At 46.2% G+C, this 27950-nt stretch overlaps 1 protein-coding gene across 1 annotated transcript in view; it reads right to left on the bottom strand.

Moving 5' to 3' along the window:
- Positions 1-2017: 2017 nt before the first annotated feature.
- The window catches only part of LOC144754807 (guanylin-like), a 45503-nt gene continuing 19570 nt past the window's right edge, over positions 2018-27950 (bottom strand). Inside the window, exons 2-3 of the mRNA XM_078643033.1 lie at positions 7942-8230; positions 2018-2379 (exon numbers count right to left, since the gene is read on the bottom strand). Of these exons, the coding sequence (XP_078499159.1) occupies positions 2315-2379; positions 7942-8230 (354 nt within the window). The 3' untranslated portion in view covers positions 2018-2314. The remainder of the gene's footprint in view (positions 2380-7941; positions 8231-27950) is intronic.

Below are 27950 nucleotides of genomic sequence, written 5' to 3'. Positions count from 1 at the left end.
GCAACACCAGGATGACACCGACACCACCAAATGCCAATGTGACATGCCAAGTCAGCAAGATTGCAGTTGAATCAGTTTAAGTGATTTCAAGAGCTGCGTCAATACTTTTGACAAGGATTGCCTTATTGCTACCCTTGAGTTACACAAGCTCAGGAGAACTGGCCTCATACTTTGCTCCTATTTATCTTCATTGATTGTTAGGGGACATAATACCACTATCATTGACTCCCTGGTAGATTCAGAATGTCACAGCATCTTCACAATAAGACACACTTGGACATAATTGTTTTTTCTATTGGTCAGGATTAGATCTCTTCCTGTTGTTATAGGGTTCCTAATAAGTTTGTTCTAAGATGATAGTACCCAGTGAAAGACATTCAATACAAATGGACATTCCTTTACACTGAAAAGATGACAGCAATGTATAACTGCAGTATGGTTCCTAGAGTCAACCTACAGCAATTCAGAGGAAAACAGAACCAGGGCCAGATTTAGCACTGAGGTAACAGAAAAATTGTACATTTGTGTAGTGCTCAATCAAAAGGAAAATATGCTTTGGGAATTTCCTCTAATATAGGGTGCAGAGAAATTTCAAATTGTGAATTCACCTTCATGTGAACACTTGGAGAAAGTTTCTGTTACCACTCGGCTATAAATTAGCACCATAGTTCCATGTTTTCTTTGAAACATTTCTAGGGGAGTGATCATATGCAAAAATCTACCCAAGGTGTTTTGGTTAGCTGTGCTGTCACCTATGCGTTTGGCTGTCACTAACAGCCCAGACTGGTGCTACTGGCAGGGGACATTTTCCCGAAGGACTGGAACAGTGGTGCCGGTTTCACTGGTGGTGGTGACCAGTTTTGTTGCTGGTTACAGTGTAGCTCATTTCCTGCCTGAAGCACTTTAGCACAGTAAATATAAACAATGCAAAACAAATAGTTTTAAAGGTTCATCATAATTTGTTTTTGTAACTGGGTGATTTCTGTCTCCTGCAGGGTCGCCACGAGCAGTGCTTACCTTTACGGCTTTGGAAAGGAAGTGGGTGGGGTGGTCTGCGGTTACTTGGCTCTGAAAATTGCGCATTTATATGACAAAAACTCTTCAAAATTAGGAACAGTGTGCTTCTTTATAATGTGATCTTTGCAACACATGTTAGTTTAGTATATTAAATTATAACACTGCATTGAGTGGCAATTGTTAGAAGTTACAGATTTGAATCATGAACTTAGAAACATTTAATGCGCCCATCACCACCCTGACAACGATGCTGTTGACCCGAGTTATAGGCCTGAGCCGCACGCAATGGCCTGTGACGAGGGAGGGCCTTTAACAACCGGTATACTCCGAGCAAGAAGGGCTATAAGGCTATTAGAACATTGCTCCCACTAAAGGTAGAATGTTCTAAATTAAAAAGGGAGAAACATGAAGACAAACATTGGAATGTTGGAGCTCCCAGCTTATACCAGCCATTATAAACCCGAGCTACTCCATTTTCTCCAATGGAGCTCTCAACATTCCAATGCTCTAATTTATCAAATATATGAGAATATACAAACGTGTTAAATCTTTTCAGAAAGTACAAATGAAGCAGATAACTTCTTTTCTCATCCTTCTGCATTCTACAACCAGATTTTATTTATAGCACTTCTACAATTCTAACTGTTCCTCCTTCTTCATTCCAGCAATGCACATCTGTAATGCCTGCCAAGTTGCTCACTTTAAAGGGTATAACTTCAGGCACCAAATCTGTAACACATCTTGGCACTACTCCTGCGTAAATCTTTCAGGGGTTTTCACAACGTCAATAAATACACCTTTAACTCAATTTCCACTTTTGTTTCTAAATTCAAATAAACCTAATAATGTGTTTCTATCTAATCGACCCGTACCTGCAGGCGGTCAATTAACAGTCAGTAATGCATAACTTTTTACTTTCTAAAGAAATTCTTTGAGCATTATAGGCACATTTACTTTGGCACATGAAATATATCTTTTAAATCCAAACGCAAATTCAAAGTTCGCTTAGGCAGGTTTCATTCTTTTATTATTCATAATTACATTTCAGGTGCAAAAAGAGATGTACAAGTACACCGAATAAGAAAGTGAATGTAATAACATAATAAACATGTTTCTCCTTTTATGAAAAGCAGAAATAAGTGAGTAAAAATAGTGACCAGTAACAAGTCATTGCTCAAAACATGCCTCAACATGTATGCTTCGCTTTGAAGTCCAGCAATTTTAGCGCTGTAAGCGTGATGTCATAAGGTAAATAGATTTTCTGAGTAAAGGTCCATCTTTTTAGAAGCCATCATCTTCAGCAACCTGCACAAGCAGCACTGGCACAGACTTCACAAACATCTGCATTTCTGATGGCAAACACTGATGGGAGAAAAAAGAAAAAGCATAAGTAACAATGTACAAGGTCATGAGTAGTGTCTGTTCTGGAAGGTCAGGTATGCAACAAGGGAAAGGGAGGTGAATTAATTAGTTGCGCTAAGGCTCCAATTATGAGTATGTGTGATAAATGGTATCTTTTAAGAATCCTTTGGCATGACAAGGGGAGTTTGCAAACATTTTCTACCAGTAAATATCACAAGTTTCACTTGCACTCTTGCAGGAGTTACCACATATATCAGAATTGACTGTCACGCTCATGATCGAGGCCCACGTGAACAATATTAACGATAAAATAAGGCAATCCTTGAAATACAGGGCCTTATTTATGAAGGACTTGCCACACTTTTGCGCCGCCGTTGCGTCACTGTTCATGATGCAGCAGCGGCGTAAACAATGTGCTATATTTCCAAGGTGATGCATCTAGGCAGATGTGTCACCTTGTAAATCTGTGCGCCATATTATTCCTGCTTCAGGTATAATGTATGCAGTGTGGGCGTTGCCACGTAAAAAAGGGTTGTAGAAGTGTCTCAGGGAAATTGGTCGTAGAAGTGTTGCAATGAAATCTGTGAGATTTCACTGCTACACTTCTAGGACTCCACTGTGTCAAAACCTTACGCCTGCCTCATAGCAGGCATAAGGGTGACGCAGTGCAATGGGGCTAGGCCAACCTCATGCGTTGTTCGAGTTACGTCATGCTTGCAACACAACTCTAGCAATGCTTGATTTTCGCGCCGACAGATACATCAGGATTCCTAACGCATCTGTCATTCCTTGCGACATTGAGCACCGTGCATTAAATATGTTGCATCCATCGCGTCACAATCAGGGCGCACTAAAAACGTTTGCATCACTGTTTTATTGCAGCAATGCAAAATTTTTCATAAATGAGGTCCACAGTTCATAAAAAAACTGGACGTTTTGTGAGCAGGCCACTAAAATGTCATGTTAGTAGAAATTAATTAATTTAGGGGCGACAGTGCTGGGGGGCAGTGCATGCTTGTATGGTTCCCTGGTTGAGCCAGGCTAGATTCAAGGAAAATAGACATTTAGACCCAGAACTACGTTTTAACATCTTTCCAATCAGAGATGTGCGCAACAGTGGTCCTATGGTGATCAATCATTATAAAATGTTCAGGATGGCCCTGGCGCTGCAAATTCTCCAATTTATACACATGCACAGCAGTTTATCTAGCATGGATCGAGCATGCACCATTCCCCTCACACAACCTGGACCAGGGAAGTCTAACCATAGTACAAGATGGCCATAACAACATCTGGATTTTCAGAATGTGCATCTAAGAAAAGCTTTCATTTAATGATTCTAAAAGAAACTCAATTACTTAAACATTGTTTATAATGAAAATCTAGTGTTGATCCATCAAAACAATCTACATGATTGTGAATATTTGTGAGGTCCCTTTTTTCTAGCGTATGGGTAGTTTCATCAACTCGGAATTTATATTACGATTAGCAATAATTTGAGCCCCGAGTTACACTAATTAATCTGTGCTATTTTGTGGTTCCATATAAGACGCCACAGAAGAATTGAGCCACTTGCTATTTATCTGGAGAACAGCAAATTACTATTGAATCTGAGAAAATTCAAAATAATAATCTGTAGACCACTATAAAATGGAAAAGTCACATGAAAAGCAAATTAGATAAATGCAGTCCTCGTGAAAACATATATATTGAACAATTCCGTTTCTGCTCATGGATTAGAACTCTTTCCCATTCTCCTGCATTATTTCAAACTGGTTTTCCACTATTTTGTCAATACATTTGTAGTTATAAAGTACCACCTTGAAATAGTGAATTTGCTGTTCTTCTATGAAAGTTTGAATTTTCTAAATTATATTATCTGTTCTTCAATGTGTAGTTCATTTAAAACACTAAAATATATTTTTATAGTGATATAGAACACAAAAAATGTAAATGTTAAAAGAGGTGCCTGCACTCTGTCCTCATATCTAAAGCTGCCTCTATACTAGATGATACAACCCACAGGATCAAGAAAAGCACAGATGAGTGCTTGATGAGGTGGGGGAGCAACAGTAGAGGCCATCTCAAAAAGTCAACCAAAAGTTATTACGTGTATGTTTAATCTACAAAAGCTTATATATGTTCACATAGCTAATACAATCATGACTGTAAAACATATAGCATGATTGGAAAAATTGAGATGAAATGTGGATGCCACGTTATAGTAACAGTGACTGTTTATGAATTGTTTAACAACAAGGGGTGGTGATGGACAGAGTCTCTAAATTAAGCAGAATACTCTCACCCAGTCAAGAGATCAGGGCTAGATCCAACACCGTTTTTTAGCTCACTGCACCATCCCAGTTCAGAACCTGGCTATATGCAAATTAGTCTGTTCCTGTCCCAGTGCATGATGGGAACAGGGCAAACCAAACTACCAAGCCAATTCTTACACTGGGAAGGAAACAAGCTTCCGGGGACCGGTTTCTGGCATTTCAGCCGTCGTCGGCCCGGCTTGCTTGAATCCTGATGGTGCAATGAGCAAGGGACTCACATCTGAGTATACCCTTCCACGCTTAGGGTGGACAAAATATTTAACAACAAGGGGTGGTGATGGACAGAGTCTCTGAATTAAGCAGAATACTCTCACCCAGTCAAGAGATCAGGGCTAGATCCAACACCGTTTTTTAGCTCACTGCACCATCCCAGTTCAGAACCTGGCTATATGCAAATTAGTCTGTTCCTGTCCCAGTGTATGAGGCGAACAGGCCAAACCAAACTACCAAGCCAATTCTTACACTGGGAAGGAAACAAGCTTCCGGGGACCGGTTTCTGGCATCTCAGCCGTCGTCGGCCCGGCTTGCTTGAATCCTGATGGTGCAATGAGCAAGGGACTCACATCTGAGTATACCCTTCGACGCTTAGGGTGGACAAAATATTTAACAACAAGGGGTGGTGATGGACAGAGTCTCTGAATTAAGCAGAATACTCTCACCCAGTCAAGAGATTAGGGCTAGATCCAACACCGTTTTTTAGCTCACTGCACCATCCCAGTTCAGAACCTGGCTATATGCAAATTAGTCTGTTCCTGTCCCAGTGCATGATGGGAACAGGGCAAACCAAACTACCAAGCCAATTCTTACACTGGGAAGGAAACAAGCTTCCGGGGACCGGTTTCTGGCATTTCAGCCGTCGTCGGCCCGGCTTGCTTGAATCCTGATGGTGCAATGAGCAAGGGACTCACATCTGAGTATACCCTTCCACGCTTAGGGTGGACAAAATATTTAACAACAAGGGGTGGTGATGGACAGAGTCTCTGAATTAAGCAGAATTCTCTCACCCAGTCAAGAGATCAGGGCTAGATCCAACACCGTTTTTTAGCTCACTGCACCATCCCAGTTCAGAACCTGGCTATATGCAAATTAGTCTGTTCCTGTCCCAGTGCATGATGGGAACAGGGCAAACCAAACTACTAAGCCAATTCTTACACTGGGAAGGAAACAAGCTCCCGGGGACCGGTTTCTGGCATTTCAGCCGTCGTCGGCCCGGCTTGCTTGAATCCTGATGGTGCAATGAGCAAGGGACTCACATCTGAGTATACCCTTCCACGCTTAGGGTGGACAAAATATTTAACAACAAGGGGTGGTGATGGACAGAGTCTCTGAATTAAGCAGAATACTCTCACCCAGTCAAGAGATCAGGGCTAGATCCAACACCGTTTTTTAGCTCACTGCACCATCCCAGTTCAGAACCTGGCTATATGCAAATTAGTCTGTTCCTGTCCCAGTGCATGATGGGAACAGGGCAAACCAAACTACCAAGCCAATTCTTACACTGGGAAGGAAACAAGCTTCCGGGGACCGGTTTCTGGCATTTCAGCCGTCGTCGGCCCGGCTTGCTTGAATCCTGATGGTGCAATGAGCAAGGGACTCTTTTTGAAATTATTTTGGCCACCACAAGTGTGGAAGGGTATGCTCAGACATGAGTCCCTTGCTCACTGAACCATCAAGATTCAAGCAAGCTGGGCCGAAGACGGCTGTAATGCCAGAAACCGGTCCCCGGAAGCTTGTTTCCTTTCCAGTGAAGAATTGGCTTGGTAGTTTGGTCTGCCCTGTTCCCATGATGCACTGGACCAGGGACAGACTAATTTGCATATAGCCAGGTTCTGAACTGGGATGGTGCAGTGAGCTAAAAAACGGTGATGGATCAAGCCCTGATCTGTTGACTGGGTAGGAGTGTCTTGCTTAATTCAGATACTCTGTCCATCACCACCCCCTTTTTGAATTGTTTTGGCCACCACAAGTGTGGAAGGGTATGCTCAGATGTGAGTCCCTTGCTCACTGCACCATCAGGATTCAAGCAAGCCGGGCCGAAGACAGCTGTAATGCCAGAAACCGGTCCCCGGAAGCTTGTTGCCTTTCCAGTGAAGAATTGGCTTGGTAGTTTGGTCTGCCCTGTTCCCATGATGCACTGGGCCAGGGACAGACTAATTTGCATATAGCCAGGTTCTGAACTGGGATGGTGCAGTGAGCTAAAAAACGGTGATGGATCAAGCCCTGATCTGTTGACTGGGTAGGAGTGTTCTGATTAACTCAGATACTCTGTCCATCACCACCCCCCTTTTGAAATTATTTTGGCCACCACAGGTGTGGAAGGGTATGCTCAGACATGAGTCCCTTGCTCACTGCACCATCAGGATTCAAGCAAGCCGGGCCGAAGACGGCTGTAATGCCAGAAACCGGTCCCCGGAAGCTTGTTTCCTTTCCAGTGAAGAATTGGCTTGGTAGTTTGGTCTGCCCTGTTCCCATGATGCACTGGGCCAGGGACAGACTAATTTGCATATAGCCAGGTTCTGAACTGGGATGGTGCAGTGAGCTAAAAAACGGTGATGGATCAAGCCCTGATCTGTTGACTGGGTAGGAGTGTTCTGATTAACTCAGATACTCTGTCCATCACCACCCCCTTTTTGAAATTATTTTGGCACCCACAAGTGTGGAAGGGTATGCTCAGACATGAGTCCCTTGCTCACTGCACCATCAGGATTCAAGCAAGCCGGGCCGAAGACGGCTGTAATGCCAGAAACCGGTCCCCGGAAGCTTGTTTCCTTTCCAGTGAAGAATTGGCTTGGTAGTTTGGTCTGCCCTGTTCTCATGATGCACTGGGCCAGAGACAGACTAATTTGCATATAGCCAGGTTCTGAACTGGGATGGTGCAGTGAGCTAAAAACCGGTGATGGATCAAGCCCTGATCTGTTGACTGGGTAGGAGTGTTCTGATTAACTCAGATACTCTGTCCATCACCACCCCCTTTTTGAAATAGTTTATGAATTGTGGCATTTGTAAAACAGCATCACTACTCTTAGCTGCCACTTTATGGCATCTGTTCATGAGGTGCCCTCTGAGGTGGTGCTGCTTGGCAAGAAAAGCCATATGGGATCAGACCTAAAATTGACAGTTTGATACCACAGTTTACATGATGTGAATGGCAACGGAGAGGCTGGGGAATAGGGAAAGGAAAGTAAGCAAATAAAAAGAAGTATATATCTTTTCATAGCCAACGTACTCAGCCTTTCCATGACAGCCGGTGCATTCCCTTTCTTGCATAGTTGTGAGAACTCCTTTGGTAACTCAGGATGAGTGCAGACCTTTACAAAATCCACGTTCACCTCTGCAGCTCTCTCTTCTCTGCGGTGTTCTGCCAACTCAGTCTTGTGCAGTGGATTAATGTGTTCTTCGATTTTATCCGCAAGGGGCTTGTGCTCTCCAGTTTCATCCAAGGATCCCTTCTGCACCTCTAGGAGGAGTTCTTTCAGCTTTTTGACTGACTCAAGTGGGAATGTGAGGTCACCATCCTGGATGGAGGAATCAAATACACATTAATGTGAAACATACGTTTTTAAAACGGGTTGTTCTGTCTAGACTGATTGAGCGACCAATTTGCTGTACTTCAATATTTGATGGTGTTTAAGATTTTTAAGCAATTTAAACACATTCTTGAACTTACTCAACTGCTTAATATAGCAGATGATCTAATAATAATATTAGACGACGAAAATGTCTTACGAAAATCCACATACATCTCATTGATTTCTATTTCTTTGCTTGATTACATTTCCTTACATATTCCCTTAAACAACCTGACTCTGTTAAAAATAATGGTGGCAGCTTTGTATCAAAATTTGTGTAAATCCATATCATGTTTCTTAGCAATTCGCGCCAGATACCTTGAGGATAGTAAAGAATTCTAACTTTGGGGCCAATTATGATCGCAGACGGACTTGAGTCCGTCCGCGACCCCTGAGCAGAAGGGAACGTCTGCAAGGGCTGCGGCGTTCCCTCCGAGCTGATTAGGATGTGACCGCCAGGGTGGCGGTCACATCCTCTATCTTTAACATTGCGGCGGGTGCAGCTTCAAGCTGCACCCGCCACAAGGTTAAAAATGCATGCATTGCATTTGCATGCACAAAGCAGCAGGCACCGCGCAGTGCCTGCTGCTTTGTGCACGCAAATGCAGGGGGGTACCATAGGTACCCCCCATGTGCACCCCCAACCCCACCTCCACCCAGGCGGCCCGCAACGGGCCCCCGAAGTGAAGGTCCGTATGCTTTTCCACGGCAGAAAAGCCGCCGCGGAAAAGCATGCCTTTTACACCATCCTAATATGGCTGGCGGTGTCTGATAGACACCGCCAGCCATGTTAAAGCTTTTCCGCCGCGGTCGGAAGGCGACCGCGGCGGAAAAGCTGCGGACGGAATGACAGACCCACCAGCCATCCTAATATGGCGGTGGGTCTTTCGAGGCTCCGCGGCAGTTTTCCCGCATCCTCCGGGCCGGCGGTGGCTTCCGCCGGCCCGGAGGATGCGGGAAAACCGTCATTATAATAGCCCCTTTGTTTGATTTGATAACATCTCAAACAATGATTTTTACTGAAACCCTAATCAGAGTGCTGAATATCTTTACTGACCAGCCTTCATTAAGATGGTAATTTTAGTCACAAAGGCCCATATATATGACCATGTATGTGTCACTCTTGCACCACGTACCTTGGTACATGAGCGACACAAAAGTTAAATTATATTTTTGAAGCCACGTAAAGCCACTTTGCGTTACTATGAATGTCTCTAAGAATTTGGAGTCACGCAACACATTGCAAATCGCTGTGTTACGTTATTCTGCATGGGTATGCATTCCATGGGCGTTGCATTGGTGTTCCCACGCTCTCATGGTTTTTCATGCATTCTCAGATTTACAAGACCATGTAAACCTGGGAATGTGCCAAAAATATATGCCGCCTCAAGAGAGGTGTCACAAGGAGAAATATCTTTATTTCTCCTCCTTGTTTCCTCTTTCTATGTGTGCTGCATTCTGAGGCACATATAGAAAGAGGGAAACGCCCCTTAAGTTTATTTTTGTGCAGGAAGTTGTCTTTTTCTGCACAAAAACAATACTTCCTATAACACAAGCACGCTTCCACCATGGCTGCATTGGCGCTAGGCTGCCAAAATGGCGCAAGCACAGGGGGTTAGGACAGGAATGTGCTGTATTGGATAAATATGGTACATTCCTGCCCTTTACCTGTGATGCATAGCAACCAGCAAGGTGATTTGTTATACTGCGCTGTGCCACAAAACTCATAAGTATGCTCCTTCGTTATTAACATCAAAATGACAAACCATTTGTCTGACTTGGACAAGTCAGTGGTTTTCTTTGAACTGCATAACACTATGGGTGCAGCTGGTAAACCATGGTCAGCAATTGAAAGCTTGGTGTATTGCTTCATTGAGGCAACCTGAGGGCCAGTCAGCAGATCAATGCTCTCACTGTGTTTCTGTGCCTCCTGCTCAGCTTCAAGAGCTGCCTGCTGTGCCTCTGTAAAAGCTACTTTTAGTACTTGGGCTGTGCAGCTGCTCAGTGAGCTTGTACTTATGGACATTCTTTTATGCACAGCCCCTGAAGCCCATCCTCTCCCATTAGAACATTTTGGTTATACCATGTCCACTTTTGAGACAAATCCCAAGACCTGCAAGTGACCTTGCAGATACATGATTCATTTGTGGTTTCTTCCTGCATCATAGCAGCCCCAAAGGTTCTGCTGCAGAATTGGGCTGCAAAGGGCAATCCTCTAATATCAGGAGGCAGTGCTAAAACATGTACTAGATCACTTTCTCTGCAAGCCTATCCTCATGATACCCGGTATTGTGCCTTTGGTGGTGGTGTTAGCCCTCGCAGAGCCCGTGTAATTATTCCTAGTGGCAGGAGCTGTTGCCATCATTTCACCGCGCCTGGAGGCGCATTAAAAAACAGAGTGTTGGGCGCCATCAGAGGCAGGTTCAATACTCTAGAGAAGAAAATAGCCACCATGTGGGGAGCCCTGCATGAAGAGGAAGGAGCACAAAAGAGGTCTGACATTAATCATAAGCTGGCAGAATTCCAGGAAACAGCCAATGACGAGATTAAGCATATGGGAAAATACGCCACTGCGCGGGCCTACAGAGAGAAAGAGAGAGAGACAGGGCAGGAGTGGTGCTAGCTAACATATTGAGACCCCCAAGAGCGTCCGATGGAGCCCATATCTGTGTGCCTGGGGTCACTGCCTGCCACCGCCTGCTGCCGCCATCAGGGGACTCCAATCCCCAGAGTTCTACATGCCGGGGAGGCGCCAACGCATGTATTTCGTGCCAGGAGGTGCTGAAAAGAGGGCTTGGGATCCCGCAGTGTGGCAGGAGGAGGCAGGGCTGGCCCCCCTCTTTTCTGCAAGATTTGGCGGAGATCCATTTCCATCAGCCCCCTGTGCAAGTGAGGACTCTTCTGAAAAGGTACTGTAACCTGTAAATTGTGTTTGTCCCCTTGTTTGGTGACGTGTTTATCATCGGGAGATTATTCGGGGTCTTTTTAATTGCAGTACATTTTTAACATACTATCTGGTCATGTGGAAAAGGAAAAATCACCTCCTAAATCACGGCAATCCATTATGAATTTTATAACTGGAGCAATGGGAGCCATCAAAAAGCAAATACTAAGCGTGGAGGAAACAGTAACCATATGCACTGAGAATGGGACTGAATCATTAAGTAAATGTATCCCGACATCTTTGGATTTGGAATCATTCCCGGAATTACATCCCACTAGCCACGACGTCGTGAATAAAGATGAGTCAGGTCAAACTTCTTCTAAAGCTTCTCTGGTCACCTTAAGCTCAAGTCCTCCATCTACGCGCTCCAAAATTACTAAACCCACTTTGGCAAAGAATAATACGACTTTGTATGATGGGAAAGGGAAGCCATCAAAGAAGGTAACTGCCTTGAAAACAGGACAATGTTCAAAATCTCAGAGAGATTTAAATAAGGGTCGGTCTGCTGCACCACTAGATTGCCTGGCTTGTTCTTCATTAGTGGTATGCGTACATGAACTTTTAGATCCTATTAAAACCTCTGTAGGCAGCCTTACCGATCGCTTAAAAGCCATTGAATGTGCCGTGTTATCTTGTGCGGAAAGATTGGGTTCAGTAAATACATGTACTGGGACTGGGAGGGATGAACATACTGTTAACACTGATGGCATGCTTCATACAACCTTAGTACAGCACACTGCGAAGGAGTCCCGTGAGGTGTACCAGCAACCTTCCAAGCCACATCATGATATGTCAACTCCAGGGACCCAGTTACAAGCTATCCCGGCTACAGTTATGAGGGGGGTTACTAGTAAGGGGATTTCATCAATTCCCAAATCTAACGTGTATGCGGGGGTAGAACTCCCAAGTATTCTCCTTTTGCCAGGGATAGATTAGATCTGCCACCAGATGTTACTCCTTATGTGATCATTTTGGCTAATGCTCCACCAACAGAGTCCCCCCAACATGAAACATCGGAGTCACTAAGGGATAAATCTCTCAACTGGCTAAATTCTAAAGTGGGGTTGGGGGGAACACTTTTTACAGACCTTAAGATGGCCAGACGGGTGGGCTGGGACGGTAGAGATCCCAAAGTGTGTATGGGTGATTGTATAGTCCTCTCATTTACATCACCAGGACTACTTCATGTAACAAATGGGGTTGTACAAAGTTCCCCTAGATAAAAGGCTGTAAAGAAGTCTCTCTCTCAGTGAAGATAGTGGAGGGAAAGGAGGTCTGGGAAGCAACAGGTCCCTTGTCGGAACTAAGAAACCTCATACAACTACAGGGCTGGATGACATGTCTCATTCAGCACTTTCTGATGTTGTTTGCATCATCGGCTTCCTGCTCCTGCGTGAAGCCGGCGCTGCAATGCTTGACGGGTAACAACGTGTGTTACTCTCTGTCGGAGTTCTTTTGTTCCTTGCCGTGATTTTCTGGTGTGTGAGGTACAAAAACAGGTGGAGTAGTGAGCAGAATGTGGGTTTAAAAAAAGTTGGGTAGTCCACTAAGAAACCTTTATTGGTGTTGCTAGCCACTTTGTTAAAAAGTGCAAAGAGGGGTATAGAGGCCCAGAATAACCATTAGTATGGCCTCATTTCAACCCTCCAACATGGTCAACATGTTTCATGCCCACACAGGGCAATTCTTCAGGACCAAAAAGGTGCTCATATACTTAATAAGTGCTCTTAGGAGAGCTCAGGAGTATGGTTTATACAACCTGGTTGGTCAATGACCGGAGTTTAGCCAAAAGTACTGTCACACCGTCAGACCTAGGGATTAAAAACGGAAAACATCAGTATTGTATGTAAATAGATGCTCTGAATCTAAGCGTTTTGAGTATCCCCCAAAAAATAATAATAATACAACACCCAGGCATCAGTGATTCACTCGGTCCTGGGACCGTTAAATTTGTGCAGGGCGAGTGAGATAGAGAGAGAGAGATTCTCATTACAATGCGGTCCCAAGTAGTCTTTGGAACTCGTAATCTTTGGAACATGTGAGAGAAGACATGAAAGTAACAAAAAAAAACTAAAAATGTCATAATCTTTGCAAGAGGTATTTTACAGGATGGTAATAGCGCCTCTTGTGACAGTAAATAGGTAGTTGACATTAAACAATGAACAGCCAGTGACCGCCATGGGGGAAGATATGGGCTTAAAAGGAAGCCTGCCAGCAAGGGTACTTGACAGTAGTCGGGGCTTACCAATGTCAAATCTGTCTCGATCTGCGCGGCTGATTCAGGTGGGGCGTGCGCTAGAGGAAGTAACCTGTAGAGACAATCAGCAAGGGAAAAGGGGGGACAAACAGTAAGACCCAGCTCATGGGTAGAGGGAGCATGGGAAGAGACGGGGTTACCAGTCGATCACAGGGTGTCACGTCACGTCAGGCTGTGTTGCTCGGTATGGCTGGGTCCCAATCCCAGTCCGCGACTCTGCCCGTCGGCGCCAACCGAATGCGCCGCCGGTCGGGAGTATGACCGGCGGTCTGGCAGGGCCGTATGTTTGAAAACAAAGTGGCGGGCCCGGCCGGCAGGAAAAGCAGAGCCGCTGGACCCGACGGGGGCAGTCACCATTGCCCGCAGCCAGGCGGCGCAACCAGCCCCAAGTGGTCTCCTGGGGGGCCGTCAAAGAAGGACAACAGTGGAACAGGGCCGAGGGCCCTGATTGCTTACCTTAGCCACGGAGAGTCTGCGCCGTTAGCAACCTACCCCCACTCGCACAGGCGTGTAGTGGAACGCGAACCAGCCGGTAACGTGAAACCACCCATTCGCCGGTTAAATGACGGGCTTGCGTGCGTCAGGGGGGGGCGTGTCTCGTGACGCATGAGCAGGGCAGCCAATCAGGGGCCTCTCAAGTTGGAGAAGGAGGTTCGCTAGCTATCAGGGATAGTGTGTGAAGTTGTCATGGTTATGACAAAGCGTTCATGTCTCATTAACTAAACACCGTGGTCTCACGGCAAGCCAGCCCGGATTGAGAATTTGCTGACAACCCTGGGGGAGGCAAGCGAGGATGGCGGAGGCGACAATAGTGAGCGCCCCAACGCCGGTAATGCAGTCCAAAGCGCAGAGCATGTGATGCCCTCCAACTATCTTGGCCCTAGAGGAGGTGCGGGGGTAATGAGGGGGTGTGTATTGGGTCGTGAGGTGCCGGCAAAAGGAGCCAGTCAAGTCGGTGCGCGGGGCAGCTGTCAATGGTAGCCAGGCAAGGGGGTCCGCGGCGCAGCTCCCAATGGTTGACAAAAACCCCACCCGCGTGGGGGGGGGTTGGTTTTTTGGGGGTTTTTCCGTTGCCGGTGATGCCATCGAGGGTTATGTGGACAAGGTGGGATCTAGTTCAACTTGGGTGCGTGAGTGCACCAGAATGTTTGTGTCGAATGGTTCAGTTTGTCTGCATTTGGTGTCCACCAGTGACATCAACCCTGGCTGAGCAAGATAAGAGGGACATGAGAGTTATTTGGCTAGCTGATTCCAAGGGACGGAGTCATTCAATCCGCATGTGTCTAATTGTAAACGGTGCACCCACCTCTGTTCCAGTCTGTATAGTGATTGTTGACTGATGGATGGATGGCATTCTAAGACCACCCATTGCATGTTATCTGCTGAGTGTCCGGCTTCTTTACAGTGTTCATAAAGCCTTGTGTGGGTCTTAGCACAACGAATGTTGCTGTTGTGTTCAATTATCCGTGTTTTCACGGTGCGCATAGTCATGCCTATATATTGAAGGCCGCAGGGGCATGTGAGCATGTATATGCATCTACTGCTGTTGCAGTTGGTATGTTTGGTCATATGCCACGTGAAAGATGGTGATAAAGTCATCTCTTTACTTTGTATGGACTGTGGGCAGACAGTACAGCTACCACATCTAAAATGGCCCACCACTGGTGGAAGACCCCAGAGTGTGTTTAGGTGGTGAGTACTAGACTTCTTAGGTCGAGTATGGGTCAGGGTATCCTTAAGGTTTGCAGTTCTTTTGAAGGCAAAGCGTGGACGCGGGATGTCCAAGCCAGCAGAGTTCAGGGTACCCCAATGGGAGTTAATTGTCTTCTTGATGAAGGTGGAATTCTTGGTGTAAGTGGTTACACATGTGATGGCATCATCTACTGGCTTAGGGTGTGTCTCCAACAGGGCTTCTCTGTTGTTGTTGAGTGCTCGTTTGGCTGATTGTTTCAAAAGTCTGGTGGGGTAACCCCTCTCTTGGAGTTTGTGCTGTAAGGTAGAGGCTTCGCGTTTGTAATCAGTCACTGATGTGCAGTTTCTGCGGATCCGAAGGAATTGCCCGAAGGGTAAATTATCCCTCAGGGCTCTGGTATGGTGACTCTGGTATGGGAGAAGACTGTTCCTATCGGTCTCTTTCCTGTAAAGAGTGGTGGTGATCTCCGTCGGGTCCAGCCTGATGGTTAAGTCAAGGAAAGGGAGTGATATTTCAGAGATAGTTCCTGTGAATTTCAGAAACGGGTTTTGGAGGTTGATCCATGAGCAAAAGGCCTCACAACTCGTCCGATCGCCCTTCCAAAGGATCAGGATGTCGTCGATGTAGCGACGCCAGAGGGACAAGTGTTCAAGGAATGGGTTGGTGTTGGCTTGATAGATGTAGTGTTCCTCGAAGGTGGCCATATAAATACAGGCCAGGCTCGGCGCGAAGGTCGAGCCCATGGAAGTACCATGGATCTGGCGGTACAGTTGCGACTCATATCTGAAGAAGTTCTCAGTTAAGGCTATACTTGCCAGAGCCATGATAAAGGAAATTGGGGTGGGTGATGTCCATTGCTCCGCCCTCAAAGCCTATTCTACTGCCTCAAGGGTTGCTTGCTGAGGGATATTAGTGTAGAGGGCTTCTACGTCCAATGTCACTATGAGGTCGACATTTTCCCTCCCATCCATGTCATCAATAAGGCGTAGGACGTCTCTGGTATCCTGAAGAAAAGAAGGGATTTTCTTGACTAAAGGTTGCAGAAAGGCGTCACAAAACTGGGATAGAGGTTCCAGGAGGGACCCTATACCAGACACGATAGGCCTACCAGGCACCGGGGTGACCCCCTTGTGAATTTTTGGCAGGGTGTAGAAGTAGGGCGTGACTGGATCGTTGGTAATGAGGAATTCTGCTTCCTTTTTGGATAACCATTCATTGGTTTCTCCCTCTAAGACAAGACTCATGATGGTAGTTGCCAGGCGTTTAGTCGGGTCTACGTTAAGAGGTCTGTAGTGGGTGCTGTTGGAAAGCTGTCTTCTACATTCTAGATCATATTCCACATAGTCCTGGATCACTGTGGCACCCCCTTTGTCTGCTTGTTTTATGACAATTGTGTTGTCATTCCCTAGGGCCAGTGAGGCCTGTCTCTCCGCCTTGGTCAAGTTGTTGAATTGATGACATTGTGGTTTGTTGCTGAGGCTGGTCAGAACCGCTCTCTCAAAGGCCAGGATCTCAGGGGGGACCATCCCATCGGTGGGTGTAAACGTGGAGGATTTCCGTAATCCTGTATCTGGAATGTCCTGTGCTGGTTGGCCGTCAAAGAAGGCTCTCAGCCGTATCTTCCTGAATAGTTGTTTGATTTCAATCATTTCCTGAAAGCTGTCTGGGATGGGAGTGGGGACGAATCCAAGTCCCTTATCTAGGACTTTATTTTCTGCTGGCGTCAGCTCCCTTTTCGAGAGGTTTACAGTCAGACTCTTCTTCCCCTGGTCGTGCTCCTGGTTTCTACCGTCGTCTGTGGTATTGGTTGATCTTGCCACTGAACCCCTTTCTGTCCGCCTCGCTTTCGCCCTCTTCCTCTGCCCCAACCTCTGCCTTGAAAAGGTGGCGGGTTTGAGGGGAAGAACTGTGGTGGACCCTGTTGGTAGAAGGGGCATTGCCACGGGGGTGCCATATGTGGGGGTCCATGAAACATTGGTCCTTGTTGGTATCCTGGTTGTCAATTGGGATTCTGTGGGGCCCTGTTGTTCCTAGGGTTATGTCCTCCACTGGAATCGCTGCTGGATGAGCCTCGTCGGCTATTGTTGTCTGTATACTCGTCTGAGGAGTAGCTTGTCTTTTTATTTTTGAAGCCCTCCTTTAAGTAAGGATAGACTTTCTCTTTCTCAAATTTTGCAATGTCTTTCTGCAGTTTGACTGTCTTCTGCTTCAGGAGATATTCATGGTGATCTGCCATTTCTTGGTTGATCTCAGCTAGTTTGGTAGTAAAGTTAGCCTTGGTATTTTTATTGACCGCGCTCCTCATCGTAGCTTCTATAGCTGTGATTTTCTCTAGTAGTGCCTCTGACAGCCGTTTAGATGTTTGTACGATAAGGAAGAGTAAATCTTTGGTACATTTCCAGGATACCTGTACCCAGTCGACCTTAAACTGTTTGTCTTCCAAGAAGAGTCTAGGTATGATGTTAACAATGAGGCCCTGTGGGGCGATTTCACTCCTCAGGTATTCGGTCATCATTATACCATGTATCGTGATCCTTATTAGTTCCTTCTTCATCTCAGTTAGTATGACCCAGTCATCGTTAGTAGCGCCGGAGGCAGCAGCCGCCGAGAAGGTGAGTAGGGTGGGTGCTGCCCTGAGGGCCTCGTCGATGGCATCATCGTCAAAACTAAGACCTGGTACATCTTCCATTGTGGACGGAGGGTGGCTTAGTTCAATGTTAACTCAAGATTTAAATCAGGCCGCAAAATGCGGAGTGTGTTCTGGGGGCAGAACCCCAAAGTGAGTTGGGCCAAAGAAGTGAAATAGTGTCACTCTTGGTATCCTAAATGTCCCGTGGGGGCAACCCACGCAATATATTTAAACAAAGAGGGGGACGAAGAGGGACAGTGTTTAGAGGGGTCCAGTGTACCTGTCCAGAGAACATGTAACAAATGGGGTTGTACAAAGTTCCCCTAGATAAAAGGCTGTAAAGGAGTCTCTCTCTCAGTGAAGATAGTGGAGGGAAAGGAGGTCTGGGAAGCCAACAGGTCCCTTGTCGGAACTAAGAAACCTCATACAACTACAGGGCTGGATGATATGTCTCATTCAGCCCTTTCTGATGTTGTTTGCATCATCGGCTTCCTGCTCCTGCGTCAAGCCGGCGCTGCAATGCTTGACGGGTAACAACGTGTGTTACTCTCTGTCGGAGTTCTTTTGTTCCTTGCCGTGATTTTCTGGTGTGTGAGGTACAAAAACAGGTGGAGTAGTGAGCAGAATGTGGGTTTAAAAAAAGTTGGGTAGTCCACTAAGAAACCTTTATTGGTGTGGCTAGCCACTTTGTTAAAAAGTGCAAAGAGGGTTATAGAGGCCCAGAATAACCATTAGTATGGCCTCATTTCAACCCTCCAACATGGTCAACATGTTTCATGCCCACACAGGGCAATTCTTCAGGACCAAAAAGGTGCTCATATACTTAATAAGTGCTCTTAGGAGAGCTCAGGAGTATGGTTTATACAACCTGGTTGGTCAATGACCGGAGTTTAGCCAAAAGTACTGTCACACCGTCAGACCTAGGGATTAAAAACGGAAAACATCAGTATTGTATGTAAATAGATGCTCTGAATCTAAGCGTTTTGAGTATCCCCCAAAAAATATTAATAATACAACACCCAGGCATCAGTGATTCACTCGGTCCTGGGACCGTTAAATTTGTGCAGGGCGAGTGAGATAGAGAGAGAGAGATTCTCATTACAATGCGGTCCCAAGTAGTCTTTGGAACTCGTAATCTTTGGAACATGTGAGAGAAGACATGAAAGTAACAAAAAAAACTAAAAATGTCATAATCTTTGCAAGAGGTATTTTACAGGATGGTAATAGCGCCTCTTGTGACAGTAAATAGGTAGTTGACATTAAACAATGAACAGCCAGTGACCGCCATGGGGGAAGATATGGGCTTAAAAGGAAGCCTGCCAGCAAGGGTACTTGACAGTAGTCGGGGCTTACCAATGTCAAATCTGTCTCGATCTGCGCGGCTGATTCAGGTGGGGCGTGCGCTAGAGGAAGTAACCTGTAGAGACAATCAGCAAGGGAAAAGGGGGGACAAACAGTAAGACCCAGCTCATGGGTAGGGGGAGCATGGGAAGAGACGGGGTTACCAGTCGATCACAGGGTGTCACGTCTCGTCAGGCTGTGTTGCTCGGTATGGCTGGGTCCCAATCCCAGTCCGCGACTCTGCCCGTCGGCGCCCGTCGGTGCCAACCGAATGCGCCGCCGGTCGGGAGTATGACCGGCGGTCTGGCAGGGCCGTATGTTTGAAAACAAAGTGGCGGGCCCGGCCGGCAGGAAAAGCAGAGCCGCTGGACCCGACGGGGGCAGTCACCATTGCCCGCAGCCAGGCGGCGCGACCAGCCCCAAGTGGTCTCCTGGGGGGCCGTCAAAGAAGGACAACAGTGGAACAGGGCCGAGGGCCCTGATTGCTTACCTTAGCCACGGAGAGTCTGCGCCGTTAGCAACCTACCCCCACTCGCACAGGCGAGTAGTGGAACGCGAACCAGCCGGTAACGTGAAACCACCCATTCGCCGGTTAAATGACGGGCTTGCGTGCGTCAGGGGGGGGCGTGTCTCGTGACGCATGAGCAGGGCAGCCAATCAGGGGCCTCTCAAGTTGGAGAAGGAGGTTCGCTAGCTATCAGGGATAGTGTGTGAAGTTGTCATGGTTATGACAAAGCGTTCATGTCTCATTAACTAAACACCGTGGTCTCACGGCAAGCCAGCCCGGATTGAGAATTTGCTGACAACCCTGGGGGAGGCAAGCGAGGATGGCGGAGGCGACAATAGTGAGCGCCCCAACGCCGGTAATGCAGTCCAAAGCGCAGAGCATGTGATGCCCTCCAACTATCTTGGCCCTAGAGGAGGTGCGGGGGTAATGAGGGGGTGTGTATTGGGTCGTGAGGTGCCGGCAAAAGGAGCCAGTCAAGTCGGTGCGCGGGGCAGCTGTCAATGGTAGCCAGGCAAGGGGGTCCGCGGCGCAGCTCCCAATGGTTGACAAAAACCCCACCCGCGTGGGGGGGGGGTTGGTTTTTTGGGGGGTTTTCCGTTGCCGGTGATGCCATCGAGGGTTATGTGGACAAGGTGGGATCTAGTTCAACTTGGGTGCGTGAGTGCACCAGAATGTTTGTGTCGAATGGTTCAGTTTGTCTGCATTTGGTGTCCACCAGTGACATCAACCCTGGCTGAGCAAGATAAGAGGGACATGAGAGTTATTTGGCTAGCTGATTCCAAGGGACGGAGTCATTCAATCCGCATGTGTCTAATTGTAAACGGTGCACCCACCTCTGTTCCAGTCTGTATAGTGATTGTTGACTGATGGATGGATGGCATTCTAAGACCACCCATTGCATGTTATCTGCTGAGTGTCCGGCTTCTTTACAGTGTTCATAAAGCCTTGTGTGGGTCTTAGCACAACGAATGTTGCTGTTGTGTTCAATTATCCGTGTTTTCACGGTGCGCATAGTCATGCCTATATATTGAAGGCCGCAGGGGCATGTGAGCATGTATATGCATCTACTGCTGTTGCAGTTGGTATGTTTGGTCATATGCCACGTGAAAGATGGTGATAAAGTCATCTCTTTACTTTGTATGGACTGTGGGCAGACAGTACAGCTACCACATCTAAAATGGCCCACCACTGGTGGAAGACCCCAGAGTGTGTTTAGGTGGTGAGTACTAGACTTCTTAGGTCGAGTATGGGTCAGGGTATCCTTAAGGTTTGCAGTTCTTTTGAAGGCAAAGCGTGGACGCGGGATGTCCAAGCCAGCAGAGTTCAGGGTACCCCAATGGGAGTTAATTGTCTTCTTGATGAAGGTGGAATTCTTGGTGTAAGTGGTTACACATGTGATGGCATCATCTACTGGCTTAGGGTGTGTCTCCAACAGGGCTTCTCTGTTGTTGTTGAGTGCTCGTTTGGCTGATTGTTTCAAAAGTCTGGTGAGGTAACCCCTCTCTTGGAGTTTGTGCTGTAAGGTAGAGGCTTCGCGTTTGTAATCAGTCACTGATGTGCAGTTTCTGCGGATCCGAAGGAATTGCCCGAAGGGTAAATTATCCCTCAGGGCTCTGGTATGGTGACTCTGGTATGGGAGAAGACTGTTCCTATCGCTCTCTTTCCTGTAAAGAGTGGTGGTGATCTCCGTCGGGTCCAGCCTGATGGTTAAGTCAAGGAAAGGGAGTGATATTTCAGAGATAGTTCCTGTGAATTTCAGAAACGGGTTTTGGAGGTTGATCCATGAGCAAAAGGCCTCACAACTCGTCCGATCGCCCTTCCAAAGGATCAGGATGTCGTCGATGTAGCGACGCCAGAGGGACAAGTGTTCAAGGAATGGGTTGGTGTTGGCTTGATAGATGTAGTGTTCCTCGAAGGTGGCCATATAAATACAGGCCAGGCTCGGCGCGAAGGTCGAGCCCATGGAAGTACCACGGATCTGGTGGTACAGTTGCGACTCATATCTGAAGAAGTTCTCGGTTAAGGCTATACTTGCCAGAGCCATGATAAAGGAAATTGGGGTGGGTGATGTCCATTCCTCCGCCCTCAAAGCCGATTCTACTGCCTCAAGGGTTGCTTGCTGAGGGATATTAGTGTAGAGGGCTTCTACGTCCAATGTCACTATGAGGTCGACATTTTCCCTCCCATCCATGTCATCAATAAGGCGTAGGACGTCTCTGGTATCCTGAAGAAAAGAAGGGATTTTCTTGACTAAAGGTTGCAGAAAGGCGTCACAAAACTGGGATAGAGGTTCCAGGAGGGACCCTATACCAGACACGATAGGTCTACCAGGCACCGGGGTGACCCCCTTGTGAATTTTTGGCAGGGTGTAGAAGTAGGGCGTGACTGGATCGTTGGTAATGAGGAATTCTGCTTCCATTTTGGATAACCATTCATTCTGGGCAGGTTCAAGTCTTTGCGTTTAAATGAAGAGCAAATGATGGTTCTCCCGCTTGTTTTTTTCTACAAACCCCTATGCAATATTATTGTCAGCTGAATGTATTGACCCCACCTTGCCCCCCAACACAGGGCACACTGCAACATTCACCCCAAATTGTTGGGGCAAACTATGCAAATACCTCTCTATTCTCTATTCTCTATTCCCACCTCTAATAGATTTGACACTCTCTCTAACCTTGCTGGGGTAGACTGACTAAAGGATAATTCACTGAAAGCCACCCCAATACAAAAGTTAAGACCTGGCACCCCAGCTCCTGATATCAAATCGCAATTAGATTTGAGCTCTGAATATCTAATGATTTTGGCACCATCTGTGCAAGATAAAGAGTTACTGAGGGACTCCACGACCCCAGACCCCACAAGTATCACAGCAATTTCTTGGAATGTAGCAGGGTTGTGTAGCAAGCTCAAGTTACCAGAGTGGCTAAACTTTATAAACACGTTTCTATTGTCTGTTTACAAGAAACCTGGGTTACTGATCCTTGTCATCTCAATGGCTTCAAAACTTTAAACGTGCCGCCTATTCCATCTAGTCACAGAAGAAATAGGGGCGGTCTTTGTACTTATGTATCGAATAAACAATCTTCCTCTTCTGTAAACTTATGCCCCACTAGTTCTTTTTAGGTTTCGCCTGGCGTTTACTGCGCAAGCAGTATCGCGCAGGCGAAAACTTTTGTAAACAAGTATGGAGCTTCGTCCCGCCTCTCTGTCCCATTGGCTAGCTCCATAAATGGAGGCTAGCCATTGGAACAGAGATGCGTCACTCATTCCCCGAGCAGATTCGTGGGCGTTCCCGCGATTCTTACTCATCCCGCCCCCTTTGTTATCGTCATGAGGCGGTGGGCGGTGTTTTTTTTGTTTTTTTTAAAGCATTGTTCTTGCCATTTTGGAAGGGTCGTTTGTAGGGGTAGGTTTCCCGATGTCCCTCTGTCCGTTCCCGCCCCCCTCCCGTGTCCGTGAGCCCGTTCCTGCCCCCCCCGCTGTCCGTGAGCCCGTTCCTGCCCCCCCCCGTTTGATCGCTGCAGGTCTGCTTGTGAAAAATGGCAGCAATTCGAAACAATAAACTACCTTCAACATGTTTTACATTGTAGTGTTGTTTCAATGTATTATAGCAGACATGATTAAATCAGCTCGATAGGTGTTTGCATGTTATACCAGTTGTATCAACGTTTGTTTTTAGTTTTGGACTCGCCACTGCGTCAGATCCAGCACCATTTCAAAATGGAATGGCGTCATGTTGAAACGGAGCTTGTTTTCATATTCTCGCGCTAGGCGAGTGTAGGACCTTGTTGATTTCGCGATGCTGAGTGCGGTGACGCAGGGCCGTGTGCTGCGGCTTGTGGTGTTGAATGTGTTGGGCCAAGCGGTCTATGCTCTGCAGGCTGCACGTGGGAAAGACGACAGGGGACCGACGGACACACAGTGAGTGCACAGCGGACAGGAAGGAGAGGGGGAGAAAGAAATGTAGTATACGTATCCCGTGATTGCAGCCTCTCTGCGGAATGCGGCGTGGCAAGACCGAGAAGTGAGTGTAGCGATGCGTGTGACCGTAGACACCTGTCTGCGCGTGTTTGCATTTCAGACACGCCTGCGTGTCCGCCTCTCACTCGCTTGTCTCTTTCGTATTGCTTGCAGTCTCACCTTGAACGCGTCCTTTTCTACCTGGATGTAACGTAGCTTGTTTGTCCCTGTGTCCATCTCTCAGTCTTTATGGTAAAATCTTTCTGTGTTACTTTTGTTGTGTCTGTCAAGGCGTGATAATACCTTATTTGGCGTGTGTCTCAGGCCTGTCTTAAACTGTCTCTTTCAGTCACGCTGTCCCTCCTATTTTGTCTCAGCTTTGCTGTCTGGTGCGCCTGCTCTCTCATTCAACTTTTAGCTGTCTCGGAGCCCTAATTTGTAACTAGGACTTGGCTTTCTAGTTGTTTTGGTGTATAGTCAATATTATGAACAAAACCGACATTATGAGTGAAAAGTGATTATTACTAGTCTGTTAACTGGTTAATGTATACCATGCTTATCCCGCCCCCTTTGTTATCGTCATGAGGCGGTGGGCGGTATTTTTTTTTTTTAAAGCATTGTTCTTGCCATTTTGGAAGGGTCGTTTGTAAGGGTAGGTTGCGCGATGTCCCTCTGTCCATTCCCGCCCCCCTCCCGTGTCTGTGAGCCCGTTCCTGCCCCCCCGCTGTCCGTGAGCCCGTTCCTGCTCCCGCTCTTCAAATTGATGCTGGCTGTATTCACCGCGGCACCACCACCGTGGTGATACATGTGAACACACACCCCCCGTAAACCTTACTAGTAAAAGAGGAACATTTTTATTTATTCTATAAAGAAAGTATACATTTTTTCACGTAAATGTTTATTTATGAACGTCACTGTGATTGCTTTAGTGTGCTTGGCTGTATTGCATTCTGGGTAATACCAGTATTTAAAGAATGACTCATCCATTTCACAAAATGGCGTTTTAGCACTCCTCTTGAGTGATGATGTGGTTCTTTCCTTTTACGTAAAGCCACTCAGTGCAGTTTTTCCGTTTGATGTGTTCTGCATTCAAGATAAAGTGGTTGTTTCCTGAGAGGTGAAGCCGCCGATCGTTGCTGATGCATTAGTATTTTACAAATAATCAGTGGTCGGCTGCGTGCAGAGCCAAAACGTGCGTGTCCAGTGCACAGAGAGGGGAGACGTTGACTCGTAGCAATAATAAAAAAAAAAATCAAGATGATGGTTTGGAATGGGTGTGGTATTTGGTTTTCATCCAGCAAACTATACGGCAGACCAAGCAACAGCATCTTTTGTTCAATTCATTTTCAAATAGTTTTAAACTGAGAATTGCCTTTATGCTGGATCAACATCAGACCGACCTGTATCGCGGTCATTGCACACACACCCGTGCACATGTGCATACTCACGTGCACACGCGCACACACACCTACAAACACACACCATCACTCAGGGAGCTCCTAATTGAATGTGAGCATTGCATGTCAGCAATACACACGTGCACACACACACACACACACACACACACACACCTACAAAACACACCATCACTCAGGGAGCTCCTAATTGTCAGCAAGCTCTTTAATTACTGCAACTTAAGGCAGGGCTTTTGGTCCTTTGATAAGAAGGAGGTTAGTCATTATTAATCGTTTTTACTGTTTGCGAGAGATTAAGCTATTGGCATTGTAAATGGCAATGCCATTTATTTATCTGTTTTCAAAACCAACACATAAATAAAAAAATTGTCATTTACAATGCCAATAGCTCTAACTTTTACAAAGGCGAAACCGTTGCATTGTAAATGCTTGTTATCAAACTGTTAGTATTGATCTTTCTGGACTGCTTGTGTTGTTATTAGTTAATTTTTATAATAATACTTGGGGTTCTGGTGTATTGGCCATATTGTCCTCTCTTGAAAATGACCTGGACGCCATTCTCTTGCTGGGGACAGGGGAGAAAATAATACTCTGGGTGGGGGATTTTAACATCCAATTATGTAAATTGCCCTAAAAATCTATCTGTGGTCTGATTTCACCAACAAATGGGGACACCACCCACTTTCTACACTCAGAGTATGGCAGGAAACTCAATGAGCTTATCTCTAAATATGATCTAGGCTTCTCCGATGAGATTGGAAATATCCCAATTGAGGTACCCTGTACCTTTGACGACACCATGGGTAAAAGTGTTATAGACTTTTTCCAATTCATTATTCAAATTATATTAGCAATTTTACCCTACATGATAGCGAGCCTAATGTTAATCTTTGGGTCAGTAAATGGCCAGAGGGACCCCTCCCATACCTTTGCCGTGGAGAACTTACAGCTCTCCAGAATTAACGTGTTTACATTACGTTGGTCGATGGTCAACCCAACTGTCTTTTTAGAGAAATTAATTCAGAAGCATAAAAGTGCCTTTAATGTATGCCTGGATACTTCAAAGGAGGCCTCCGCCATTATGGAATCCTCAGGAAACAACCAGCGCCATTAATGCGGGCTGTTTCACGGCAGAAGGCTGGTTCAGAAAACAGGAAGGGATGGTCGACCATGCATGCAGTGAGACACACAAAAAACTTATAGGAGCATTGATAAAAACTATAGGAGGAGATGTGGGAGAAATTACCTGAGGCTAGCCGAAGTAACGATACCACTGCATTTTGGCGCGTGGTTAACTTCCCATTCCTCTGTAATAGTGATATTCCTAAAATTGAGATTGCAGTGACTGAGGAAGATTTGGTAACACATTTTTCTGCCCTCTATTTGTCTACTGCAAATAGAGTTATTTACCATCCATTATGAAGTTCCAAGGTTGCCCCGCAGATGCTTGCTCCTGTACTGGATTGGTCCCCCTTAAATTTTACTCTGGAAGAAGTTTCCCTTGCTTTTAGCTCAAGTAGGGGAAACAAAGCACCTGGGCCAGATGGCATTCCAATCGATCTATTTAAAGCAAATATTGATCTCTGGGCTCCCCTTCTTACCAATGTCTTCAGACCTTACCAATGTACGGGGTTCCCTTTAACCTGGGCAGAGTCTCAAATTGTGCCTTTATTTAAAAAAGGCGACCTAATTGTCCATCGCACTACAGACTGATCTCCCTACTTGACTAATTAGTGAAGGTGGTGGGTCGTATACTTCTAGCCAGGTTACAAAGCTGGGCGGACACCAATAACAAGATCTCCGACCTACAATATGGATTCCGCCAGGGAATTGGCACCACGGCGCAAGCTATTAATTTGAACTTGCTACTGGGCAAAAATGCACATATTAAAAATAGCAATTTGTACACAGTATTCGTTGACCTATCATCAGCATTTGATTGTATTATTCATGAGAAACTGTGGTCAGTGATGAGTTCAATGGGTGTCAATAGTACCATTATTGATCTTTTAAGACATCTGTATGCAAATAGCTTTGCAAGGGTACGATTTGATATAAAAGGAGAGTGTACCCGCCCGAATAGAATAGAAAAAGGTGTCCGCCAGAGGTGTGTGATCTCCCCTTTTCTATTCACTCTTTATATACTATTGAGCGTGGCTCAATGGTTAGAGCGGCAGACCCTGATGCAGAGGTCTGGCCCGGGACCAGGGTTTAATTCCCACCTTGGCGGCTCTTGGACACAATTTCCCCGGACCTGATAATTCTCGCCTCGGTGCCAAGTCTAATCATGGGTCCCACTCTGTGACTCTGGGCAATAGCTTTGTTCTAACGACTGCCTGGTCCATACTGGTATTTCAACCTACAGCACTGCTTACAATGCCCACAACTTAAAGTTTAGAATGCTGTTGAATCCCAAATGCAGTCGAGAAGCAAGGATGGTATAGAAAGCAAGTAGGGAAAATTCCACTTACTGGAGTAATAGTGTGGTCATCTGCTCAAATTTCGAGTTCCCCCAATATACAGTGGGAGGAAATTCCTGCAAGAAAGGAGTGGGTACATTCAGCAGCACCGCCCTAGCATTGAGATGGCGTTTAAAAGAGGTTAAATTACTTATCTTGATTCATACTCCTGGTAGGATGTATGACGTTACAACGCATACATTTACATTACGGTACATTACATTGCGGTTTTTAAAACGCAAGACGTTACAACGACTTGCGTTGGAGGGCACTGGACTTAGGAGTAGTATAATTTACTATTCCAACTCCAGTCTACGCACAGTAGGGAAGGTGTTGGATAGTAAATTATACTATTCCTTGTCCTAGAGCGCCATCTAGCGCAAGTCGTTGTAACTACTTGCTTTGTGAAAACGGCGATGTAATAGCATCGCGATGTAATCCCCGCGTTGTAAACGATGTT

The sequence above is a fragment of the Lissotriton helveticus genome, chromosome 5_1 (assembly GCF_964261635.1).
Source record: "Lissotriton helveticus chromosome 5_1, aLisHel1.1, whole genome shotgun sequence".
In the NCBI taxonomy this organism is placed as follows: Eukaryota; Metazoa; Chordata; class Amphibia; order Caudata; family Salamandridae; genus Lissotriton; species Lissotriton helveticus.
The sequence above is the reverse complement of the archived record's forward strand: the minus strand, read 5'-3'. Positions and strand labels throughout refer to the sequence as shown.